The sequence below is a fragment of the Mya arenaria genome, chromosome 13 (assembly GCF_026914265.1).
Source record: "Mya arenaria isolate MELC-2E11 chromosome 13, ASM2691426v1".
In the NCBI taxonomy this organism is placed as follows: Eukaryota; Metazoa; Mollusca; class Bivalvia; order Myida; family Myidae; genus Mya; species Mya arenaria.
Window position 1 is genome coordinate 50,177,954 of NC_069134.1, and position 23,055 is coordinate 50,201,008.

General features: G+C 34.2%; 1 protein-coding gene across 16 annotated transcripts in view; it reads left to right on the top strand.

Annotated features, from left to right (window-relative positions):
• LOC128213359 (axotactin-like) overlaps nucleotides 1-23,055 on the top strand; it is a 110,321-nt gene that overhangs the window by 48,596 nt on the left and 38,670 nt on the right. For 11 of the 16 annotated variants that reach the window (XM_052918976.1, XM_052918975.1, XM_052918990.1 and 8 more), the window contains one exon: nucleotides 20,503-20,978. In XM_052918976.1, the coding sequence (XP_052774936.1) occupies nucleotides 20,573-20,978 (406 nt within the window). In that variant the 5' untranslated portion in view covers nucleotides 20,503-20,572. Of the gene's footprint in view, nucleotides 1-11,291; nucleotides 11,312-14,738; nucleotides 14,860-15,022; nucleotides 15,045-15,652; nucleotides 15,703-19,867; nucleotides 19,900-20,502; nucleotides 20,979-23,055 lie in introns of those variants that run through there. The other 5 variants (XM_052918986.1, XM_052918981.1, XM_052918985.1 and 2 more) reach the window with 5 other exon arrangements.

The following is a 23,055-nucleotide window of genomic DNA, read 5'->3' on the forward strand; positions in this document are numbered from 1 at the left end:
AAGAAAATGATGTGTGCCTGATGTAATCATTCATAGTGTGACTGTTAAAATTCTTTCTCGCGAACATAAATTTGCCTAATAGTTTGTGCTCATTTCTTAATTTAAGACTTTTCAAATGCTGGCAAATACTGGTTCAAACTTTTAGTGTCAACCCACCTAGTGTCAACTAGATGGGGACCCCTACTCATTAGCTTATCTGATTTTTGAAAAAAAGGACAAGCTATTTTAAGCTCACCTGAGCACGAAGTGCTCAAGGTGAGCTATTGTGATCGCCCTGTGTCCGTTGTCCGCCGTCGTCCACAATTTGACTGTTAATACTCTAGAGGTCACAATTTGGTCACAATCTTAATGAAACTTCGTCAGAATGTTACCCTCAATAAAATCTTGGACGAGTTCAATATTGGGTCATCTGGGGTTAAAAACTAGGTCACCAGGTCAAATTAAAGGAAAGCTTGTTAACACTATAGAGGTCACATTTATGACTGTATCTTCAGGAAACTTGGTCAGAATGTTAATATTAATAATCTCTAGGTCAAGTTCGAATCTGGGTCATGTGCGGTCAAAAACTAGGTCACCAGGTCAAATTGAAGGAAAAGCTTGTTAACACTCTAGAGGTCACATTTGTAAATGTTTCTTCTTGAAAGTTGGTCAGAATGTATGTATTAATAATCTCAAAGTCAAGTCTAAATCTGGGTCATGTACAGTCAAAAACTAGGTAATTAGGTCAATCATAGGAAAAGCTTGTTAGCACTCTATAGAGGTCACATTTTTGACTGTATGTTCATGAAACTTTGTCAGAGTGATTATATTGATTAGCTTTAGGCCAAGTTCCAATCTGGGTCATGTGCGGTCAAAAACTAGGTCACCAGGTCAAATAATAGGAAAAGCATGTTAACACTCTAGAGGCCACATTTATGACCATATGTTCATGGAACTTGATCAGAATGTTATTCTTGATGATCTTTAGGTAGAGTTTGAAACTGGGTAATCAGAGGTGAAAAACCAGGCCATAAGGTCAAATCATAGGAAAACTTTGTAAACACTGTAGAGGTTACATTCTCTCTTTGATCACCATGAAACTATGTCAGAATGTTTGGGTTTATGAAGTCTATGTCAAGTTTGAAACTGGGTAACCTGAGTTCGAAAACTAGGTTATGAAGTCAAATCATAGAAAACATTGTTAAAATAGAAAATATGGCCTCAACAGTGTTTTATCTATATGAAACCTGGTCAGAATGTACTTATTACAGCAAGGTTATTGAATTGGATCAGGTGAGTGATACAGGGCCTTCAGGGCCCTCTTGTTGTCACTTGTTGTCGTCATTGTCGGAGGTGTTGGTTAAGTTTTGCATTTAGGTCACTTACATGGAGACTTTCAAAGCTATCATATCACTTTGAAACTAAATGGGGAACTGGTTCATTGAATACCCTTCTTCACATTGTTTCCTAAAGATGCTGAGTCTCACCTGTTTTTTGGGGGTAAAAAACATGAATTTTGATGGATTTTAGTTGATTTTGAGAATTTTTTCTAAGACAATAAATGGATAATGCACTTTAATATATCAAACAGGATTTTGAGTCACACATTTGGGAGGGTAGGGGAAGGGTTGGGGATATTTTAGTATTTTTGGACTTTGTAATTTTTAGCTAGTCTGATTTTTTAAGTTTTGTGCTTGAGTCACTAACATGCAAACTATCAGTGCTGTCACTTTTAGACTTTGGAATACCTGTTCACTATTAAATGTACAATGTGAAACTTTTATTGGATTTTTCTTCTGAAATTGATTAAGAAATTGTGCACAAAGAACTAGATATTATATGTTACTGATCTGTGGGATTTCAATTTAAATCAATTAATAACTCACCTGTCCGAAAATATGAATAAAAATTATGATGAAAAGGTCCATTAACTTTACGTGAAATTTGACCTATGGGCCGGTACTTCATTTGTATTTTCATATAGAAGTTTATTATAATTTATTGCTAAAAATCTGCTAGAAAATAATTTAAAAATGATTTTGTCATCTTATGAATGGCAATTTTATGTTCAATTTATATCATGCTGTTTGTGTATACTTAAACATTTGAATAAAATTTGTAAAAAAATATTTTATTTACATTTCGAATCGTGGGAGAAATTAACCACATCAATGATTTGAATAGATGAAAATAATTCAAATTCACTTAAAATCTGTTTTTGTTTAATTGTTAACTTTAGCTTTTGGTTTCGTTTTTAAAAGAAATGTGGTAATGTTTTTGAGCAAAGTGTAAGCAAATGACTCAGAATTTTCATTGAAGGTGGTTAGAAATAACGTTATGTAGCGATTTGTTTATGGTTTGAGTGGGAGGTACCCATTAATTATTTAGAAAGTTTATAATCAATAAATCAGTACTTAAATACCCATCCTCTTTAGATGGTGTGCATCAAAGCTTTTTTATTTAGAAAAGATTGTAACATGTATAAAGATTTGCATGTTGCATCGAATATATAAGTGTACATTCATGGATCACTTCAATACCAAGGTTTATAATAAGTGAGTACTGTTGCTTTTTGATATTATTTTAATGGTTTTTATGAAAATAAGGTTGGTTAAATTTAACAGTGGCTTTATTCTTGATTAATCTTGCTGTAATGCGTTTTATCATGTGTTCTGTTAGGTGCACTGCCACTACTTTGTGTACTGTGATGTTATAATCTACAAATTGAGGGCTCGGCACCAGATGGACTGTGCGATTTTTCTATGGAATAGTTAGTGTATATTTTTGGTCGTCTAAGCAATGAAGTTGACAGGCCGGGTGCAGCTTGGCAGGGCTTGGTGCAGCTAGGCAGGGCTTGGTGCAGCTAGGCAGGGCTTGGTGCAGCTTGGCAGGGATTGGTGCAGCTTGGCAGGGATTGGTGCAGCTAGGCAGGGCTTGGTACAGCTAGGCAGGGCTTGGTACAGCTAGGCAGGGATTGGTGCAGCTAGGCAGGGCTTGGTACAGCTAGGCAGGGCTTGGTACAGCTAGGCAGGGCTTGGTACAGCTAGGCAGGGCTTGGTGCAGCTAGGCAGGGCTTGGTGCAGCTAGGCAGGGCTTGGTGCAGTCAGGCAGGGGCCGGTGCAGCAAGGCAGGGCTTGGTGCAGCTAGGCAGGGCCCAGTGCAGCTAGGCAGGGCTTGGTGCAGCTAGGCAGGGATTGGTGCAGCCAAGCAGGGCCCGGTGCAGCCAGGCTGCTAATGCCCGGTACAGGAAGGCAGGGCCCTATGCAGCCAGGCTGCTAATGCCCAGTATAGCAAGGCAGGAGCTTGGTGTCTTTATATTAGCTATTGCGCTCATGTTAGCTTCTAATACCCCTGTTCACACTGGGCCCCGCTTCTACAGCACTCTAAACTTGGAACTGAATCATGACCAATCGTGGCATCATCATGGCAGATCGAGAGAGGGTCTTCATGAACGTGGTAGGGTCGCAGTAGAATCGTGAAGATCGTGAAGCTTCACGACCTCGGCACGCTTATTTTGAACATGTTCAAAACAAGGGTGGCTAAAATTAATCGGGGAAACAACGTTGGAAAAACGCAGCAAGATCAGCATAAGCGTAGAGGCATCGTGGAAGGATCGTTGCAAGATCTTCATTAACGTAATAGCATTGTAGTGCATTTAATCTTACAATGTTTGTACACACCGGCGTCATCACAGTCTTCCAATCTTAACTCACTGACCAGTCTATTGTAATGTCCAAACTGAAGCCTTCTTTCTGCAGCTAGCCATGGTCGGACCAAGTGTCTTCTTTCTCGCCTTCTCCGAATAATATTTTCCATCTGATATTCCAGAAGCATTAGTTATTCTGCTCTTGCTAAAGGCTAACAAATTGTACCAATTCGATCTGTGGTGTTCATTTGTCAACAATTTTGTTTAAACTGAAAAGCTGTTTGAAATCCCTAAAGTAATAAATAAGCATCGAATCAAATCGTGCAATGATCATGGAGAGAACGTAGTGTCGTCGGCACGAGCAACATCGTGGAGCAGTCTTTCAAGTCATTCTACCTATTAACGTAGTACTGTCGTGTACATCTTGGTGACAACTGGTAAAAGCGGCACACGATTGGTGATGGCACACGATTGGTGATGGTCGCGGTGGAAACGTGGTACAAGCACGAAAGCATCATATCGGAAATGCTGTAGTTGTTGAGAAATCGTAGTACAAGCATAGGTGATCTGCGGACAATACTCAGCGATTTTTAAGATTTTGACGCCGTTCTCGCCCCGATCTGATTAATTGTTCAGGTCGAGATGAGCCGCATGAGCGTGGTGAGATCTGTGTGCATGGGGCATCAACAACTGACTTTTTTAAACCAATTGTAATCTGCTTAAATGACTGATATTTGGTTGTCATAGCTGTTTTCAATGATTAAATGTGAATCTGTCCAGTGATCCCATTGGTATGAACACTAAATTAAAATGAAGGGAATTAGGCGGTCGAGCACTGAGCCAATACTTTTAATGTTATATTTCATTTTGTGTATTCATTTTATGGCAATAAATTAAAAAGACAGAGTGCATGACTATTATGATTCCTTTTTTCTTATTTATTACGGTAATGTATCTCAATTGTTGATATTGTTGTCAATACTCCATAAATTCCCTTGATTACAATAAATAGTTTTGAAAATATGTGCTTAGTCTAAATTTGTATGAGCAATTGTTGTGATATTCCAGATTAGTCAATCATAATTATGATAAAAACGAAATCTAGAAAGACATTCAAAATGTAGCCATAATCACAACACATAGTTTTGTTGATGAGAAAGTTACAAAAAAGCCATTAATTTTTCATTAAAAACATGTGTATCCCTCTTTCAACAAATACTTGTAGTTTTTCTGAAGCACACAAAATCCAGATATTAAAAGGTGTTTTATTTATTTCGCATTCTTTCTCTTCTAGGCAACTGGTCTTTTCTCTGGTCCAGCCAGAGTATTTTATATTATATTAGAGATTAAATGGCTGCAGATGTGGTAAATATCTTTTTGAGATGATGGAAGTTGGAGTAATTTATTTTGATATGGTCTTAAAATGTTAAGAATGGTTCTTGTGATGTTAATACATAATTGAAAACAGCCTCAAACAGAATGACCCATGATGCAGCCCAGAATCTCGATTTATAGTCTTTAAAGTTTTGCATGAAGGATAAAATTGAATTGCAAAATGATGCATTAAAACATTCCTATCGCTAGGAAACTTGCATCACTGGAGGCTTGTGAAATAATAAGCTTGAAATATTAAAACTGAAATGAGCAAAAATTCATCCCTCTCAATGTTGAATTTCAGCATTATTCTATACAAAATGCACTTACACAATTATTGTAACAGTTTAGTGATGAGCCCTATTATTTCAACATGCTTCTGCCATTATAAAGATATGAGTGTATGAAATTGTACAAAAAAGTGATAAATTTGTCACATTTATTGCCAGAAATCATCCAAACACCCAGAATGCTAGTGGCATGTAAGTGTTATCCATTATGCTGTGTTTTGCTGGTTGAGAAAAACTTTGACAGTCTGAAGAGGGATAATTGCTCTGTTGAAATCACTTCAAGTGTCCAGAAGGAACACTCCAATCATCTTCAAAATTGATGACTTGTCAGAGGATTGATCTATGGGTCAAATTTGATATCAAAGTTTTGAGGGTGGGATTTATTTTGAAAACTTGAAGATTTGTTACAAATATTTCAATTATTTTTGAAGATGGATTAGCTAGCTCGAGGTTGGATCAATGACTACTTAGCGAGAATGAGCTGTACTGCTTAAAGTACTGAAGTAGCTACTTAATTTAAGGTATTCATTGCACTTAATAGTGTTTCCAACAATGCATCCTACTTGACATGTTGATAACTTATTGATGATCTTGTGACACATTCTAATGAAAAAAAGGCAATGTCCTACTTGACATGATTCAAGTGGCTATAAATTATAAACGGCCTGCCTTCTTTTCATGCACTTTCTGAACGAACATATAATCAAGATATAAACTATTACTTTTCTGCAAAATTGCTATTGTGTATATAACGTTAAAAATTCAGACAACCGAAAATCTTTAGAAAGAAATTTTAAAAACTTTTATTTAAAAATTATGTCAAAGCCTGCCATGAAATAAACAACAAATCGACAATGGAAAACAGTGAAGAAGGTACTTAATGAAGAAAAAAATGTGTATATAATCAACTTGCCATTATAAGTTGTGAATATTAAATCAAATGTAAAAAATTGCAAACACAGTATAATTTGTGGTGCAATTTCTGAGGGGAGCATTAATTAAGCACTTGATTCTGTGACTGCTGCATGGTTATAGCAATAGCTCTAGGTAACACCCCTGACTAATTTAATATGATTTTAATGTATATTCTGTTAAATTATCCTCTAGCGGATCTAGGGGTTGGTTGAGTCCCAAGTGCACCCGGGGGCGGTGATAAATTATGCATAAATGATACTAAAATACCCAATTTTGAGACTAAAAATAAACCTATATTTTGCCATGTTAAGAGGCAACTTGAGGGGTAATGGGGAAAGGTGGCCTGCCCCCTCTGACATTAAATCCTGGATCCGGCCATGTTATCTTACAACAGGCAACCCTAATGTTAAAGTCATTATCGATGATGATTTAGTGCCAAAATATTTATGAAGTTTGGCAATTTTTAAATGCTGATATCTGGTATCTTGTAAAAAGGCGTGGATAATGTGGCAAATTAATGATGGGATGCTCCATGGATGATGGGAAGAATATGTTTTGTAATTAGCCATATTATCTCCCCATCAAAATGCCTGCAGAAGTGATTAGTTTCACACTTGTGGCAGTATGGAACTCATGGGTGATGTAAGTACTTATGAAATTGGAGGCCCGGCAATAAATTATTATGGGAGTCAAGAATGGAAATTTGAATATTTTAACAATGTTTGGATGACAAAAGCTGTGCATAAATGTTAAGAACAAGATTTTGAATAAAATCTGTCTATTCATGCATGGAATAAAATGCTTGAAACACAAAAATGCTAGAAACACAAAAAATAAAATGAAAATAAAATGCAATTCTAAAGCAAAAAAAATGACAGCTTGTCATCAGGTGGGCTGTGGGAATGTGCACGGGGAGGGGGGAGGTTTTGGGGTTGATAACATAGATGGGTTTTTTTGTGTGTCAATATTACTCCAGTTTTTATCTGATCTTCTTGAAACTTAGTCAGAATATGTGTCTAGATGATGGTAAAGGCCAGTGTGAATCTGGGTTTGCTCTGATTAAAAACTAGGTCACTCAGGGTCAGATTTTATGATAGAATTTTGAGTTGAAGTTTCTCGTTCAAGTTTTTATGGTAGTTTCATCCTAAATATTATAGGAAGATCCTCCTTCAAGGATGCATTTAAGTGAACAATTTTGACTTGATTAAAGCATAAATTAACAGATACCACAGAAATTATTGTAACTTGTCAATGCAAATTCCTGTGTTAAGTGTTGCATTAAAATTGCCAAACTCAATCATACATACATAATCATCAAAGGAAATGATTAGGGATGAGACGATACGGTCATCAGGTGATACGATACGTAACGATACAACTACATGCCGATACGATATTTTCGATACGATACAGATACGTAAACACAATTACAGAAACACACAAAAGAACCCAGAATTGTATTAGTTTATATAATAAATTTGTAACAACCAATGTGTTAATTTTAATGATAACTATAGAAATATTTTCTAACATTATTGTAATGATTTTATAGAAAAAAATATATTGACTAGTATGTTAAAAGTAAAATTTTACAGTAATATGTTCATTTAATCATTTTTAAATGTTTCCTATTTTATATAATCTAACTTTACTTATTACATACTAATTATATACATACTAATAGATTCTTTGGGCTACTATGTGACTAGAACACCAATGACTAGAACACCAATGACTAGAATTTAAGTTATTGCAGTTTTTTACGAGTTGTTGCACAACCTGCATACTGCATTCTCACGCTCGACTACCCTCTTACCATCTCTTAGATACACTGGGTTCCCAAAGAAATCCCAGATGCGGGATGAGGTATTTTTCGGCTTGCTCAATTCTACAAAATCTCCTTCGTCCGCCATACTGATGATTATGCCGAGCGCTTCCCTAACAATGCATACTATTGGCTACTTCTAACCAATCAACCAATGAGACGGCGTATTACAAAAGGATAAAATTTACACCGAATAATACATATTGCACCGATTAAGGAACGGTATAAAACAGTTTCGTCACGGAAATTCTACCAAGTCGTATCGATACGACGGGCTTGTGTATCGATACGTATCGGCAACAGCAGATATCGATACAGTATCGATATTCACTGTATCGTCTCATCCCTAGAAATGATGGTATCAATATGTAGTTAATGCAAGTATTTCATTGGAAATGGTATGGTATTGCATAATATTGCACAAAATCTACCAGTAGAATGTTCCTATTTTATTGTAAAAACACTTCTTGGAACAGCTTTTTCCCTGCTTGATGTTATTTTTGGATGAACATGAAACAGTGCTTGCATTGTTTCCTATGTTGTTATTTCCTTCGAAATGCAGATTCCACATAAACGCCGACATACCATGAAATGAAGACTTTAAATGTTGTTATTTTTTGTTTTTCTTCTTGGTATAAATCCGTGATATTTTTATAATGATGTCCACATAGTTAAGTGCAGAGTTAATAAACATGGAAAAATGCAATAATGAAGTTTTTAACTGTCATTAATTGTCCAGCACATTTTCACTGTGACTTTAGTACTGACAATAAAATCTTAAATAACAATTTAATTTATTTGTTTCTTAAGATTTTAAGTTTAATTGCTTGTCTGTGTTTAAATCTAGGTACATGATTATTTTGTCATAACATGGATGTTTTCCTTACTTGTCGAGTTGTCATCGAGCAAAACTTCAGCCATTGTCCAAATTGGATTTTTTGCAAGCAAATTTGTATATATACACATAATAACCATTGGCAGCAGTAGCTTCAGTTTTAATATGTATTAAGTAATTTCTCTTCACTGCCAATTAAGCAACCCATAATTTCTTAGATCACAAGCTTTGGTGGCCATTTTGGATGCCATCTTGGATATAGCACATTCACAAGAGACATTGAGAGGCCAAAGACACTTCCTAAACAATGGACATTCTCCCAACTCAACATATGAAGTAAATATGTAAAACATAATCTGGATACCTTTTTCTCACCATTGAGGACTTGGATCCTTGCTGTTGCTCATACACAAATCGGTTTATAAGACCGCTATCAATAAATAGTTTGTTTGGCCTTTCTCGGTCAACTCAAAACGAAGACCTGAAAGGCGCACAATGTAGGTCAACGATTTAATTTTAATGCATTTTCGTGTTAAACTCATTTAACTTGAACAATTAAAATCAAAAAAGCATATGATTAAAGTACAGATGAAAAAATATCAACCTTTATGAATGTTTTTTGTAATTAATAGCTACCAAGTGGCCACAAATTCTCCAGTTAAAAAAGCACGAAAACAACCTTAATATTTTGGTATTTAATATCTGTACCTGAAAAAAGCACGAAAACATCGCCTATATCATTTATATCTGACCCGTTATCATATGCATTTTATTGTTTTGATCATAAAAGTCAAATTGGTAAAACATGATAATGCATTAAAATTAAAAAAATAATTTTTTGTACAGATTTGGGAGGTAAAGAAGTATAGGAAAAAAAATATCTACTTACCTTCCTTAGTAAAGTTCTAACCCACTCCTAAAATGTGGGTAGGGAGACCAAACAAACTTTTTTTATTTTGGCCTAATTTGAATGCTTAGTTAATAGTAGAAACGTGATTTGAATTGATTTTTACAGATATTCAACTCTGTTTATTACAAGATTAAAATTAAAGGTATATAACAACAGAAAAAATAATCTCTTCTTATAATCATTGATATCTTTTATTTAATTATGAACTCCTCATGACCTATATGAACTTAAAATGTTAAAGGCAAAGCTGCCTAAATAAGTTGCAAGGAATATTTTGGACAGTCTCATAGATTGTTTGTTGTATTTTACCCAGCACTGATTCAGAAAGTTGAGGCCCTCATGGATTAGTTTTCCAGATATATTTTTTTACCAATGTTCACAGCTAATTGTCAATGCATTTTAACAATTTAATCATCTATAAATGTACTTTATTGGGGCCTCACAAAGTGAGGTGCAATTATGATCCTTTATCTGCACTGTTTCAGAGGATATACAACAAAACTCAGTTTGTTTGTTTATTTGAGTTTATGAAGGTCTGCCTAGGTGCCCATTGGCTGAATTATGGCTTGACCTCACTGTGACACCATCACGCCATAAATTGTGTTCAAATGCCATAAGTGACATGAGATCGAAGTGTCTCAATTTGCAGTCAAATCAAGACATAAGAAGACTTGAGAAAACAGTGAGATACAATAGATCCGGGTGTGATACCCTAGCTCTCTACGAAGAGACATCTTGGTTCTTTACTGTGACGTGCTCGTTGTAAAGCACCGATACACAGGATACATCTTTCCTGGGTTGAACCAGTAATGAGTACACCATTTTCCCAGTACTACCCTTTTAATGATTTATATGCCAAGGGCAAGGCAAGGGAGCTACTTGTACCATATTTCGACATCCCTCTGTTTGACGCGGCTGGGGTTTGAACCCCAGACCTTCCCGCACCTGAAGCCAACTCTCTACCACTGAATTCTCAGAAGGGTACAAAACCTAGTTTTATGGATATTTGCCTTTGAGTGCATTTCCATTCAATGAAATTGCTGAGTGGGTTAAGGTTTTCAGTTATTACAGACATGATATTAAGTGATCATTCTAAAATTTTCATTCATAAGATTATATTTCATACTTTATATCTTTGTTCTGACTATTACACTTTTAAGCATATGCAGACTAATGCTGTTATAACATTTAATTTACAGCTTCCTGGTGTACTTGTTGGTAGCTTTTCAAGCATTTCTCTGTTTCCAGAATTAACCTAGAAAGTTTCATCATTTTCAGTGGAAACTAACAGATCGTTAATACCACTTATTTATTCTCTCTGGGAAATACAAATGAAGACCTGTTTCCTGACATTGAGGTTACATATGTATTGCAAAAAACAGATATGCAGAACAAACAGAATATTTCAGACGGACTATTCATCTGTCTCTGTGTTTCTGTTCTGTATGATCATACTACGGATTTAAAGGATACATTTCAGGAATAAAATCTTCGATTATGATTGGTGTCTTCAAGCTGACTGTTTTGCCAGAATTAGGTATATGCATAATTATATATATATATATATATATATGGTTTTGGAAGACTCATTTACATATTTGTTTCCTGCTTGTCTGTTAGAAACATACTGCAAAGTTTGATGGCATTTGACTGGGGACATTTAGTTCTTTTCCACAGTATAATAACAATGAATTCATTCACTTAACCCTTTAGCACATAGACAAGTGGCCAGATTACACCTCCCAGTCAATAGCCATCTTACTGATAAGCAGTCCTTATCTGCATAGGTACTTTTCTGGATATTTGAAAATGAGAAAATGAATACAGCAGTATGACCTTAAAATCAATGTTACTCCAAATAATTGTGTCCAAATCTTTTTTATGCGAATTCATTTTTTATAGATAATTAAATTATCTAATAAATGGTGTCAATGATGAAATATTAAATTATTTTATTTCAGCTGTGAATGTATTTTCAAGATGGATTTGTAACATTTCTTTGAAATGTCATAATTGCATTAAATCAAAGGGTAATAAAATGCTGGGATCGATCTAATTTTTATTACCCCTATCATAAAAAAGACCCATCTGGATTAAAAAGCCGACAATTTATGTTCTTGTGTATTAATACACAGAAATATGTTAGGAATATCCGGTGTCATCCAGCTGAGAGATCCAGTCCAAGGTGTCTGTTTAACTTTATTACCCCCTCATAAAATTGTTTTCAAAAAAAGAAAGCCGATAAATGATTTTCCGGTTTGAATAAAAAGATCTAGATCAAACAAAACGCTTGCACATGACCTATTTTACAGCCAAAACTATGATGGACATTATATAAGCTTCACAGAAAATTTACCCATCATTTTCTCATTTACTAATTGTTTCTTTTGTTTGTAAACAAAATATTACCTTTAAGTAAATATAATATCAATTGATTTTAATGGTAAACTGAACTGACGTAATATATTTAATGATTTACGCATCAATGAATTTGGGGGAAATTCCATACAGTACTTAGCTCGTGGTCTTATTACGTCACAATGGGATATCACACCTGCGATTGGGAGTATAAACACCTTCTCAATTTAGCAGACGATATTTTCAAGGGAAAATCAATACACAAAAGGTTAAACTTTAATTTTATAAACATCCGGGATATTGTTTACAAAAAGAAAGATGCAAAATTGAAATATTGAAATGACCCTATTGAAATATGCGGGCCATGCGTTTACATCCAGTAATGGATACGGTCGGCCAAATGCGTATACATCTGGTAATGAGCTATGTCGGCCTATCTCGTATACATGCGCTAAAGGGTTAACACTCTGGTGTTCTTGGTCTTTAGGGAGCTAAGCTACGTAGATTTAAGTTAGATATGCAAGCTAGGGGTCTTGGCAATAATAATAAAAATAAATAAACACTTTTATGCTCCCCAATATTTTTTTGTATTTTTAAACGCATGTATGTATTTTCAGGAATATCGTCAATACTTTGTAAAAATAAGATGCAGACTCGGGCCTACAGTGTTAACATGGAGCTATTGCAGTGTATTATACTCTGCTTTGATATTGAAAGCCTTGGAAGTCATTATTGACGACAGCGTTGTTGTTGTTGTGCAATTCTTTAACTTGGCCATATCTCATAAACCATTTAAGGTATATGTTGCCCAAGACAAAACGCAGAAGCATAATTTAACCTTGGCTTAAATTTAATAGATGTTGCGTTATGCCCCTTAAGTTTGATTAATAAAACAAACCAACTCAGACGACTGTTCGTGTTTACAGAAACTGCAGAGCTTGTCTCATTTTATAATATATTGTTTTCTGTGATATCAGACAATGTTTATTACCATATCCTTCTATTTTGGGGGAGAAAACACCAGAGAATTATAAAGACAGACGTATTGATCAATATAAACAAATTTATCAATTTCAGCGAAAAATGCATACAGATGTTCTGCTTTTCCTCCAACTGAAAATAAAATTGTCATTTTTTCTGAATATTAGATCCTAAGCTTGCTTGCTTCATCTACAACTATGGTTTTTTTTCTGTCAGAGAAAACATTTTGGAAGAAAAATGGATTATCATGGTTCAAAACTGATAAGTTGATTCGGTTTAAATTATAAAAGAATATTGTGAAGTTTGAATTATATATCGAAATCAAACATTATAAACTGACTAATGGGAGTATTTAAACAAGATTTAATGCTGGATATCAATGATTAAAATATTAATTAAAAACTGAGTTATTTCTGACTGTGAATCGATAGTAAACAATTCACAAATGATAAAGAACTGCATTTGTTATTCAGCCATGATCTTTGTAAATAAAGTTTATCCTGATTTACGCTGACAAGTCATTGATTTCAACGATTTGCATGTTTGCTTATGAAGTTGCTAGTTGTTAAATCGTTAACAATGTCAAAAAGTAGTTAAATGGGTTTTCGATTTCCTTTAGTGCTTGTCATTTGAATTAAGTCACCTCAATGATATGTTGAAAACAAAGAAACTTGATATTCATTTTGTAACAATATCTAGAAGGAAATGATAACACACTACGGGCTGATTGTTCAGAACATTGTTAAAGTTAACAACATGATTAATGACATCATCGTTTTGTTTTGTTTTAAAAATTTGATGATGTGCTCGCTCACATATTTAAAATAAACAAGTACAGCTGGAAAAGCTGTACCAAATCTTGTTTGAAATTAAGCACAAGTGTATTAATTTTCAAGTGCAGTAAATATTTGAAAGTTAACAACGATGGAGTTAACAACTTTGTTAACTTGAACAAAGTTCTGAACAATCGTCAATTAAAGTTGAGACACCACAGGTTTATGTAGGAGTTCCATGGCTTTTAACTGGTCAGTTTCAGAGATGAGCCAAATTTTGGGGACTTAAAATTTCTAAGCCAGCAAAATTGTTTCTCACTGAACATCAATAGTGATACTTTAATTAGATAATGTTCCATTATGGCCAGACTTTGTCATTTTGTTATGAACATTGTCTTATTTTCTTACTAAGAAACGACAGTGGTCATTCTGGGGTCAATTTGTCCTCGTATAGCAATATTTCTATGTCTTTACTTAGAAATGATAATGCAGTCATGGTCATCCTGAGGTCACTTTGACTAAATAAGATCACTTTACCCAGAAAACTGTCCTGCAGTCACAGTGATTGGTACAATAATGGTTCATTTGATCGGTCAATGTGCTCTTCATTGGAGTAACAGATTGGTAATTACTGTTAAACCGGTTTCTAATGATGCAGAATGTTTTGCAGTAAATGGCAGAAAATTGGTTGATGTAACTGGTTTGCTGCGAAATTATTGATTTGCCTAGGAAAATAGCCATTGTCCATAACAGGAAAACTGCATAATATCTGAATGTTTTATTGTTAAGTGCAAAATGCATTATCCAATATGTCTGCCTGCAGGATCGTTTAAGTGTGATATTGGTAAAGATCCGGATATTGACAAAGGTATATTTTAGCATGTCTGTGTGAAAATCAACTATAAAATCTTGGTGAGACCCGAGAAGACCTTGGATCTTACAGCATACAAGTTGTCGAAATTGGATTTGGCTGGTATATTGCTTGTTCTTACCATTTTATTCCATTCCTGCTTTGGATTTTTCTAATATTGCTATGTTCCACTGCAGTAGTTTTACTGACCAGTAAATTTGTTGTCCATTCCAGCAGAAGGATTTGTTTTTTATGGTGTGAAATAAATTGTGATTACAAGTGATTATGGAATCAAAATTTCTCTTTGGGTGTGTATTTTGTCTTGGATATATCTACTGATCGAATTTAAAGCTCTTAAAATTTATGAATATCAGACTTCTAGGTATGATATTGCAAATTTTGAATTCAGCATTGTATTGTATTGTGGATTATTGAAATATAAAAGATACAAAAAAACAGTTAAAATTGTATTGAATTATTTTCTAAAGTATTATGAATTATTGATGCATAATTTCTAAGTTACTATTTGTCTGTTAAAATTTAATATGTTTTTTGAATGAAAAGCATTTATGTCATGGAGTTAAATGTAATTACTGTCAGCTGTAAAATAATAGAATTATAGGTTTACATACATGGTGCATTTACTGTTTTGAAATAGCTGATATTGATAGAAATGTCACGAACACAATGTCCATACTGTAGCATTATTATTGCACATATGGCCAGCTTGCCAAAGATAGCATTACTAATTCATATAGTGTATCTGTGTAAATATTGGATGAGGGTTAATGTAATTTAGATAACTTATGAAAAGGAAACTGCTGCCAATAATTTGGAGTTCTTTTATTGGTTACTTGGTTGTATTGTTTTAGGAATAATATCAATTATAGTTACTTAAGGGAAGCACCTTTAAAGACTATTATTTTCAAATTGGATTAATTTAGATTGATTTAAAAGTATCTGGAAGTAAGTTGCATAGAGTGAAGTATTTTTAGGTTTTAAATTGCATAGAGAAAAGTCTTTTTATATAGCTTGTTACATCAAGAGTCTATTTAATTAATTCCTCATTATTTTTTTCTTTTTGGACTGTTTTAGATAGATATTATTGTGTTTTGGATAATTCATCTGTTCATGAAATTTTAACAGCCTTTTTTTTTATTAAACATCCTGATTCAGGTAATGCATTGTTATGATAAACACTTTTGTCAAACTGATTATGAAGTTGAAAACTTGATAAAAATCTTCAGTTTTAAATGACTGAATGCCTAATATTTTAAAAACCGATTAGTTAATTATTAGCCTGGCATCTGCCAAAAATCAAAGTCAAGACATGTCGGTAATTACTGTCTATCAAGTTAAGGATTGAAGACATTAAAGGCATTCAGAAGCATGTTGTATTGTTGTAGGGAAACTTGTTAGGGAATTCTTCGTCTTTGAACATCACCTGGAAGACATATTGTCCACTGTGAGCCAGAATGGCTTATCAGTTGTTGAAATAAGCTATTTTGCTTCTAGGGAGAGTGGTATTGGGTGCACAAGCTGGAAATTCTTGGTCTGTAAATGTATTATCTGTGCATTTGGATGAGTTTTATGCATTTTCAGTGGTCCGAACAATGTGATAATTGACATGCAAAAGCATTAGACACAATGACTGCGGAATACCTCTGGAAGTTTATGGCAGCGTTAATTGCCTGTGAACTAGGATATTGATAGGCCCCTGTCAAAAATATTTCTGCTAGATTAAAAATCCATTGAAAGACTATGAAAAAACTATGAAACCGTAGCAGTAGGGGTCTTTACTATGAGCTGTTAAACATTTGAATCTTAATCTTTGTTTTGATGAGATTTTGTCTTATCAGGAGAATATGAGTTATGTTTTTCAGATGATAACTATTTTCAAGGTGGATTTTGGAATTATCTTACTGGGAATTATTTATTTGAAAAGATTATATAGATGGTTAGAAAGACATTTAGCAACAGCGTTATTCTGATTTAATGCGATACAGTTATTATAGATAGAGAAATGTTTCACAGTTATTATAGATAGAGAAATGTTTCTGTTATTGCAATTATCGTGATTTCACGGGATGATAATGATGTTAAATATTTATGTACCAAATTAGTTTCAATCCATTATTATTTGTTAGCATTTTGGGGCAAATATAGTTATGGCATGTGGAGGATTATATTATATGTGGAAATTATTGTCATGTCTAGTTTTAACCACAAGAAGGTTGTTGTTAACTGTAATTTAAGCTTCTAAATTGTTACTTAGTTTGTACTGCACTCACAGTTAAAATTATTGTTTGTTACGATATTATTATAAAAATCGATCTAAAAGGTCAACATTGGCCACTTGTAAGTATGATTGTATTGAGTGGGGCCAATTCTTGTCAACCCATTAATTAAATATCGTAAGATTGCTTTTTCAAATTGATATATCTCAGTTACATTATACCCTCTATTTTGAAAATATAAAGCCTTACTCAGGTCAGTCGCAAAGTGTTTTTATGTTCTTGCATGTAATTCTTTTTATTTAATTGTGTCTCTCAGTAAATATAAAACTGAAATTCTTGACAATATGGTATTTGTTAATTGTATGATTGTTGATAACCACAGTTTTTTTATTAAGCAATCTGTTAGTGAAAATATACAATATCTTGGAGATTTTTCCATGATATTGGACCATTTCAGCCACATTCCAAATACAATACCTAGATTCATGGCCCCTCCCAAGTTGTCACCAAAATTAATCCACTCTGTTTTACTAAGATTTTTTTTGTTATTTTAATTTGTAATTTATGGAATAAATTAAGGCTTTATGAATGTTATAATGAAAAAAAAACAAGGCAAAAAAATGAATATTAATTCATTAAGTAGGTAACAATGCAAAGTGAAAAGGGTTTGAATATGAATGTAAATATTCGATCAATTATCAATTGTTGATTGGTTTCAATCTCTGAATCAATATTGGAAATTTGGTTTGATTCCCAATACGTAGTTACAAGTAACTCTAAAAGAATGTTTTGCTATTCTAAATAACTGTTTTTTGATTAACCGAATCTTTTATCATAATTTTAGATGCTTAGTTAAATTGAGACTCAGATCAGAGAACTTTGAAGTATAAGGAATGTTGCAATTTTTTTAAGTGAAAATTAAGAAAGATGGTTACTGTAAAATTATTGCTTCATTTAATTTTTTAAGCGAAATTACTTGTTTGATCTGCTGAGGGTTAAAGCTCATATAAGCAATACATTTAGGTGCAAGACAGAACAACAAAGAAGTAAACTTGTTTGAAAATTTTAGTTGAAAGTTTTATGAAAGGTACTTCTTCATTTGATGATGATTCTTGATGACTTGACGAGCTGTTCTGGTTATAAACATTGGAATCTAGCTTATCCATTGATTATTAAAACCTGTGATTGGCAATGGTGAGTGATCATGGTGGTGGTGGTGGTGGTGATGATGATGATGATGGTGATGGTGGAGGTGATGATGATGATGATGTTGATGATGATGATGATGGTGGTGCTGGTGGTGATGGTGGTGGTGGTGGTGGTGGTGATGATGATGATGATGATGATGATGATGGTGGTGATGGTGATGGTGATGATGGGGGTGATACAGTTTTGTATTTAAGCAGCAGCAGCATCAGGATGACCAGCCTATACACAAAACCACTGTGTAGTACTACTGTTGTCTTCATGTTGTTACCTAGTCAACCAGTTTCCAGGCATGGTTTCTTGTTTCTGGAGCAAATATTGTATGAAATGCTTCCAAAAAATAGTCGGCAAAGGATGCCAAAATCAACTGTTGTCTTATTGGACAAAACATTCTTGATTCTTGCCAACAACATTTCAAAGATGTCTTTAAGGAATGCTCTGTTCATAAAAGCAGCAGTATAACAGTATGAAGTCATTACTGAAGTTCATGATTAAACACGGCTGATGATAATTTCAGTACTCAGTGCTACAAAAAGTCCATGTTTCTTTGACAGAAAAAAGTTTAAGTTTGTCTGAATAAGAATGTGACTAAATTCCTTGGACTGTTTTGATCTCCTACAATGGTTGTGACAATCTTTAGAAGGCTTAGAAGGGTTTGGTAAATATTGTTGATCAAGCCAGGTTTCCGGTTTAGATATTGGAACATCATCTATGCCTGATTCAAAGTATGGTATTTGGATCCATTATATAAAGTCTATAGATCCAAATTCCACTGTTTTATGGAATCCAATTGCTGATATTCCTAATTCCTAATTCCATCTTCCATGGAATCCAAATTATTGGGTATTGTTCCAAATTAGACTGTTTTATGGAATCCATTATGGCTGTGGTTCGAAATTCCACTATTTTATGGAACTCAATGTCTTATGTTCGAAATTCCTCAGTTTCATGGAGTTTAATAAAGGTTCCAAATTCCACTATTTCTTGAAATTCAGTGGCTAAGGTGCTAAATTCCACTTTTTTATTGAAGTTGGCGTCTCTTGGTTCCTTAAATGCCACTGTTTTATGAAATGCAAATTGGCATGTTCTACTATTTCATGGAATTTAATGGCTAAGGTTCCAGATTGCACTGTTTTATATGGACTGCAATGTCTCCGTGGTTCCCAGTTCCACTATTTCATGGATTTTTTATGGCTAAGGTTCCAAATTCCACAGTTTCATGGAATCTATATATATATATCATGACTGTGCTTCCAAATTGACCTTTGTGTCATGATTTCAATAGCTTAAGTTTGAAATTCCACTGTTTTATGGAGGCCAGTGTCTTTTGGTTCCTAATTCTTTAAATTCAACTGTTTTATGGAACCCAGTGTGACTCTTGTTTCCTTAGTCCACTGTTTTATGGATTTCAGTGGCTATGGTTTCCGAGTCAACTGTTTTATGGAATCCAGCAACTCTTGCTTCCTTATTCCACTATTTTCTGGAATGCATAGTGGGGCTATATGTGCATGATTCCATGTTACAGTGGGCCAGGTTTTTCCTAGCTTTCCGCATCAGCAGGTGGTATTGCTGTTACCAATTGGCAATTAGCAAGTCATCAGCCTCTTATTAATGGCTTACATCATTGTATCAACATATTATGAACAGTTGTGATAATGTGCTGTGCAGTGGTTGTAAATTATTTCTTATAGTGCTGAAGGCTTTCTTGCTTGTCCTGAAGGTATTCTGAGCATGCAATTTTTAGTGGCATTTCATTGTTATATGAAGAGTAATTTGTATGAAAGTGGAATAAATATATTTGAAGTTGTCAGAACTAGGAGTGATAAAAGTATTGAGCCATATGCTTATGTCAAAGTGCAAGGAAATATTTGTAGGAGTGCTTTGTAACATTTTAAAGATGTGTGTCACTGTTAGTACATGTAAATTGATTCAAGTTTGTTTACATCATCCAGAAATTGGAGTAGGGTCTCAAACTATCAGGCTAAGCAGCATCCTGAAGTTTAGTGAATGAGCTAGCCTTGCCCCCCCCACAAAATAAATAAATAAAAAATAATAAAAATGTTCCTATTAAAGCTAACCCATAAAGATTGAAAATGTTGTGATGCTGCTGTAAAAAGACTGTACATTAAGTTGCACTCAAACTGTATCTTGTTTTCTCAATAAAGCGACAGACTTTTATGTCGTAAAACATTGGTGAAAACCTTAAATGTATTGAAATGTTATCTGTTTGATAACAATCAATTTTGAGTTTGAGACAGTTTTATATCTTACTTATATTGTATTGGATGTATAAAATCAAATGTATCTTCTCTTCTGATTTCAGAATAATCCAAAAACTGAGAAACGGGTAACCTTCAAATCATGAGATGCAGTAGCCAATAAGAATCACCATAATGGAGGACGGTTTGAGAAACATGAAAAACAGTGCAAGGACGGTGAGCCATTTCCGTGGTGCCAAATTTCTTCACAGCCTTAAACTGGCAGTTTTTCTAGTCATTGTTGCCATGGCAACCATCGTTTCATCTCAGGAGATTCAAACATCATGGACCTTCAACATTCCAGACATTTCATTCATATCATTTTCACCAAAGTACACTAATACGCAAAATCAGCGAATTTCGTTGAATTTCCGAACTAGAAATCCAAACGGTTTAATATTTTGTCATTATTTGAAAGATTTGGATGTAAAAGAGTTGAAAAGGATAAATTATCAGTTGTGTGCTGAACTACAATATGGAGTATTTGTGTTGAAATATCAACTTATGCAATATTCAGATGATGGAATATCAATTGGAAAAGGTAAGAAATAACTTATTCTCATTTGAATTTCAATAAGACCCAAGGGCTTGTTCACCCATTGGCCCCACAATAATCAGATTTCAAGGTTTTATAGTATTATTTATTCAGTATTGTGATGGTAATAATTATTAATGTTTCTGATAAGTTGTGGCCTTATTTCCAAGAAACAGAAACATATGGGCATTTACTTAAGGTTTAAATATCAAAACATTTTGCCCACATATGGATTATAGTAAGCCTGGCTGAAATATTTCTAGATAATCTGTGCAGATGTATATGGTTATTTCTTTTTTCTAAGAATTATGCCAGAATGGAAAAATGTAGACCTACCCTGTCTCTACAATAGCAGTGTGGTACCTGTTGTTAGTAAATATCACGGAATGCCACAACAATAATTGCTGGCAATAAAGCACAAGATTCCTGTAGATTATATCAGCAGACTCTTGTGTCAAAAAACGAAAAAAGACAGTAAGCAAAATATGTCAGATTCCATCTGGTTGATGGTACAATAATTTTCATGATTTATTGGAAGGTTCTTGAGATTTTAAGAGGCGTATAATTGGCTCTTCATTGAAGTCATAAATCCGGTCCTTTGTAGATAAGAACTTAACATGAAATTGCAGCCATTTGTGAAATGTCAAAATTGATGTGATCTACATTTTGCAGAAAAGTAATCTGTATACTAAATTTTTCACCGAAACATTATTTTCAAGAGGCATGATATTATTCATGTGTTACGGTAGAGTGATATCAAATCTGATAACTAAAAATGTGCATTAGGCTTAAAAAATATATCATTTGTTTCAACTTACCCAACCAACCATATTTTTTCCTCCCAACCCTATATTTTTTAGCTCACCTGAGCACAAAGTGCCCAAGGTGAGCTTTTGTGATCGGTCTATGTTCGGCATCTGTTGTCTGTCGTTCGTCGTCCCTCGTCAACAATTGGTTATAATCATCTTCTTTTCCTAAACCCCTTGGACAATTTTGATGAAACTTCATAGGAATGATCCTTGGTTGGTGCTTTTTCAAAATTGTTCAAAGAAATTAATTCCATGCAGAACTCTGGTTTCCATGGCAACCTAAAGGAAAATGTCAACAATTGGTTATAATCATGTTCTCCTCCTAAACCGCTTGGACAATTTTGATGAAACTTCATAGGAATGATCCTTGGTTGGTGCTTTTTCAAAATTATTTAAAGAAATTAATTCCATGCAGAACTCTGGTTGCCATGGCAACCTAAAGGAAAATGTCAACAATTGGTTATAATCATCTTCTTCTCCTAAACTGCTTGGACAATTTTGATGAAACTTAATAGGAATGATCCTTGGTTGGTGCTTTTTTAAAATTGTTCAAAGGAATTAATTCCATGCAGAACTCTGGTTGCCATGGCAAACTGAAGGAAAATATAGGCTGTCGTGTCCGCGCTGTGACTTTCTCTTATATGGACAGATTTTAAAATGACTTGCCATATGTTTTCGACATACCAAGACAACGTGTCGTGTGCAAGACCCATGTCCCTACCTCTTAGGTGAAAGATACACTAAGTGTTTATTCACAATGGAATGCTGAATATGAGGACATAAGAGTGTTGGCTGTCAAGTATGGTTGGTATTTTTTCTATGCTCAGAGGCAATTTAAAATAACTTGCAATTATGTATTTGACACATAAAAGCAAGATCAACTTTTTATGTACTTGTTCATAGGTCAATGTCACATTCGGGGTCATTTGTCGCATACTGTGACAGCTCTTGTTCAATATTCTTTGAGAAACAAGCTATATTGAAAACAAAGGTTAAACTCTTTTACTCAGGTGAGCAATTTAGGGCCATCATGGCCCTCTTGTTATAGCATAATATGGATTTCTTCCCCATAATTTCCTAATCAATGTGCAATTTTGAGTAAAGATGTTATAATCTTACCATGATAATGCCTAATTTGGGTCAGTTTGATGCAGAATCCTCGTTCATGAAAAAGTTACGCCTTAGTAACCTATCTACCCTGTTTATTTTGTTCAGATGTTAGCGGAAACAAAGATTGATTTTTTTTGGCCTTAAAATAAGGCATGCATGCCATG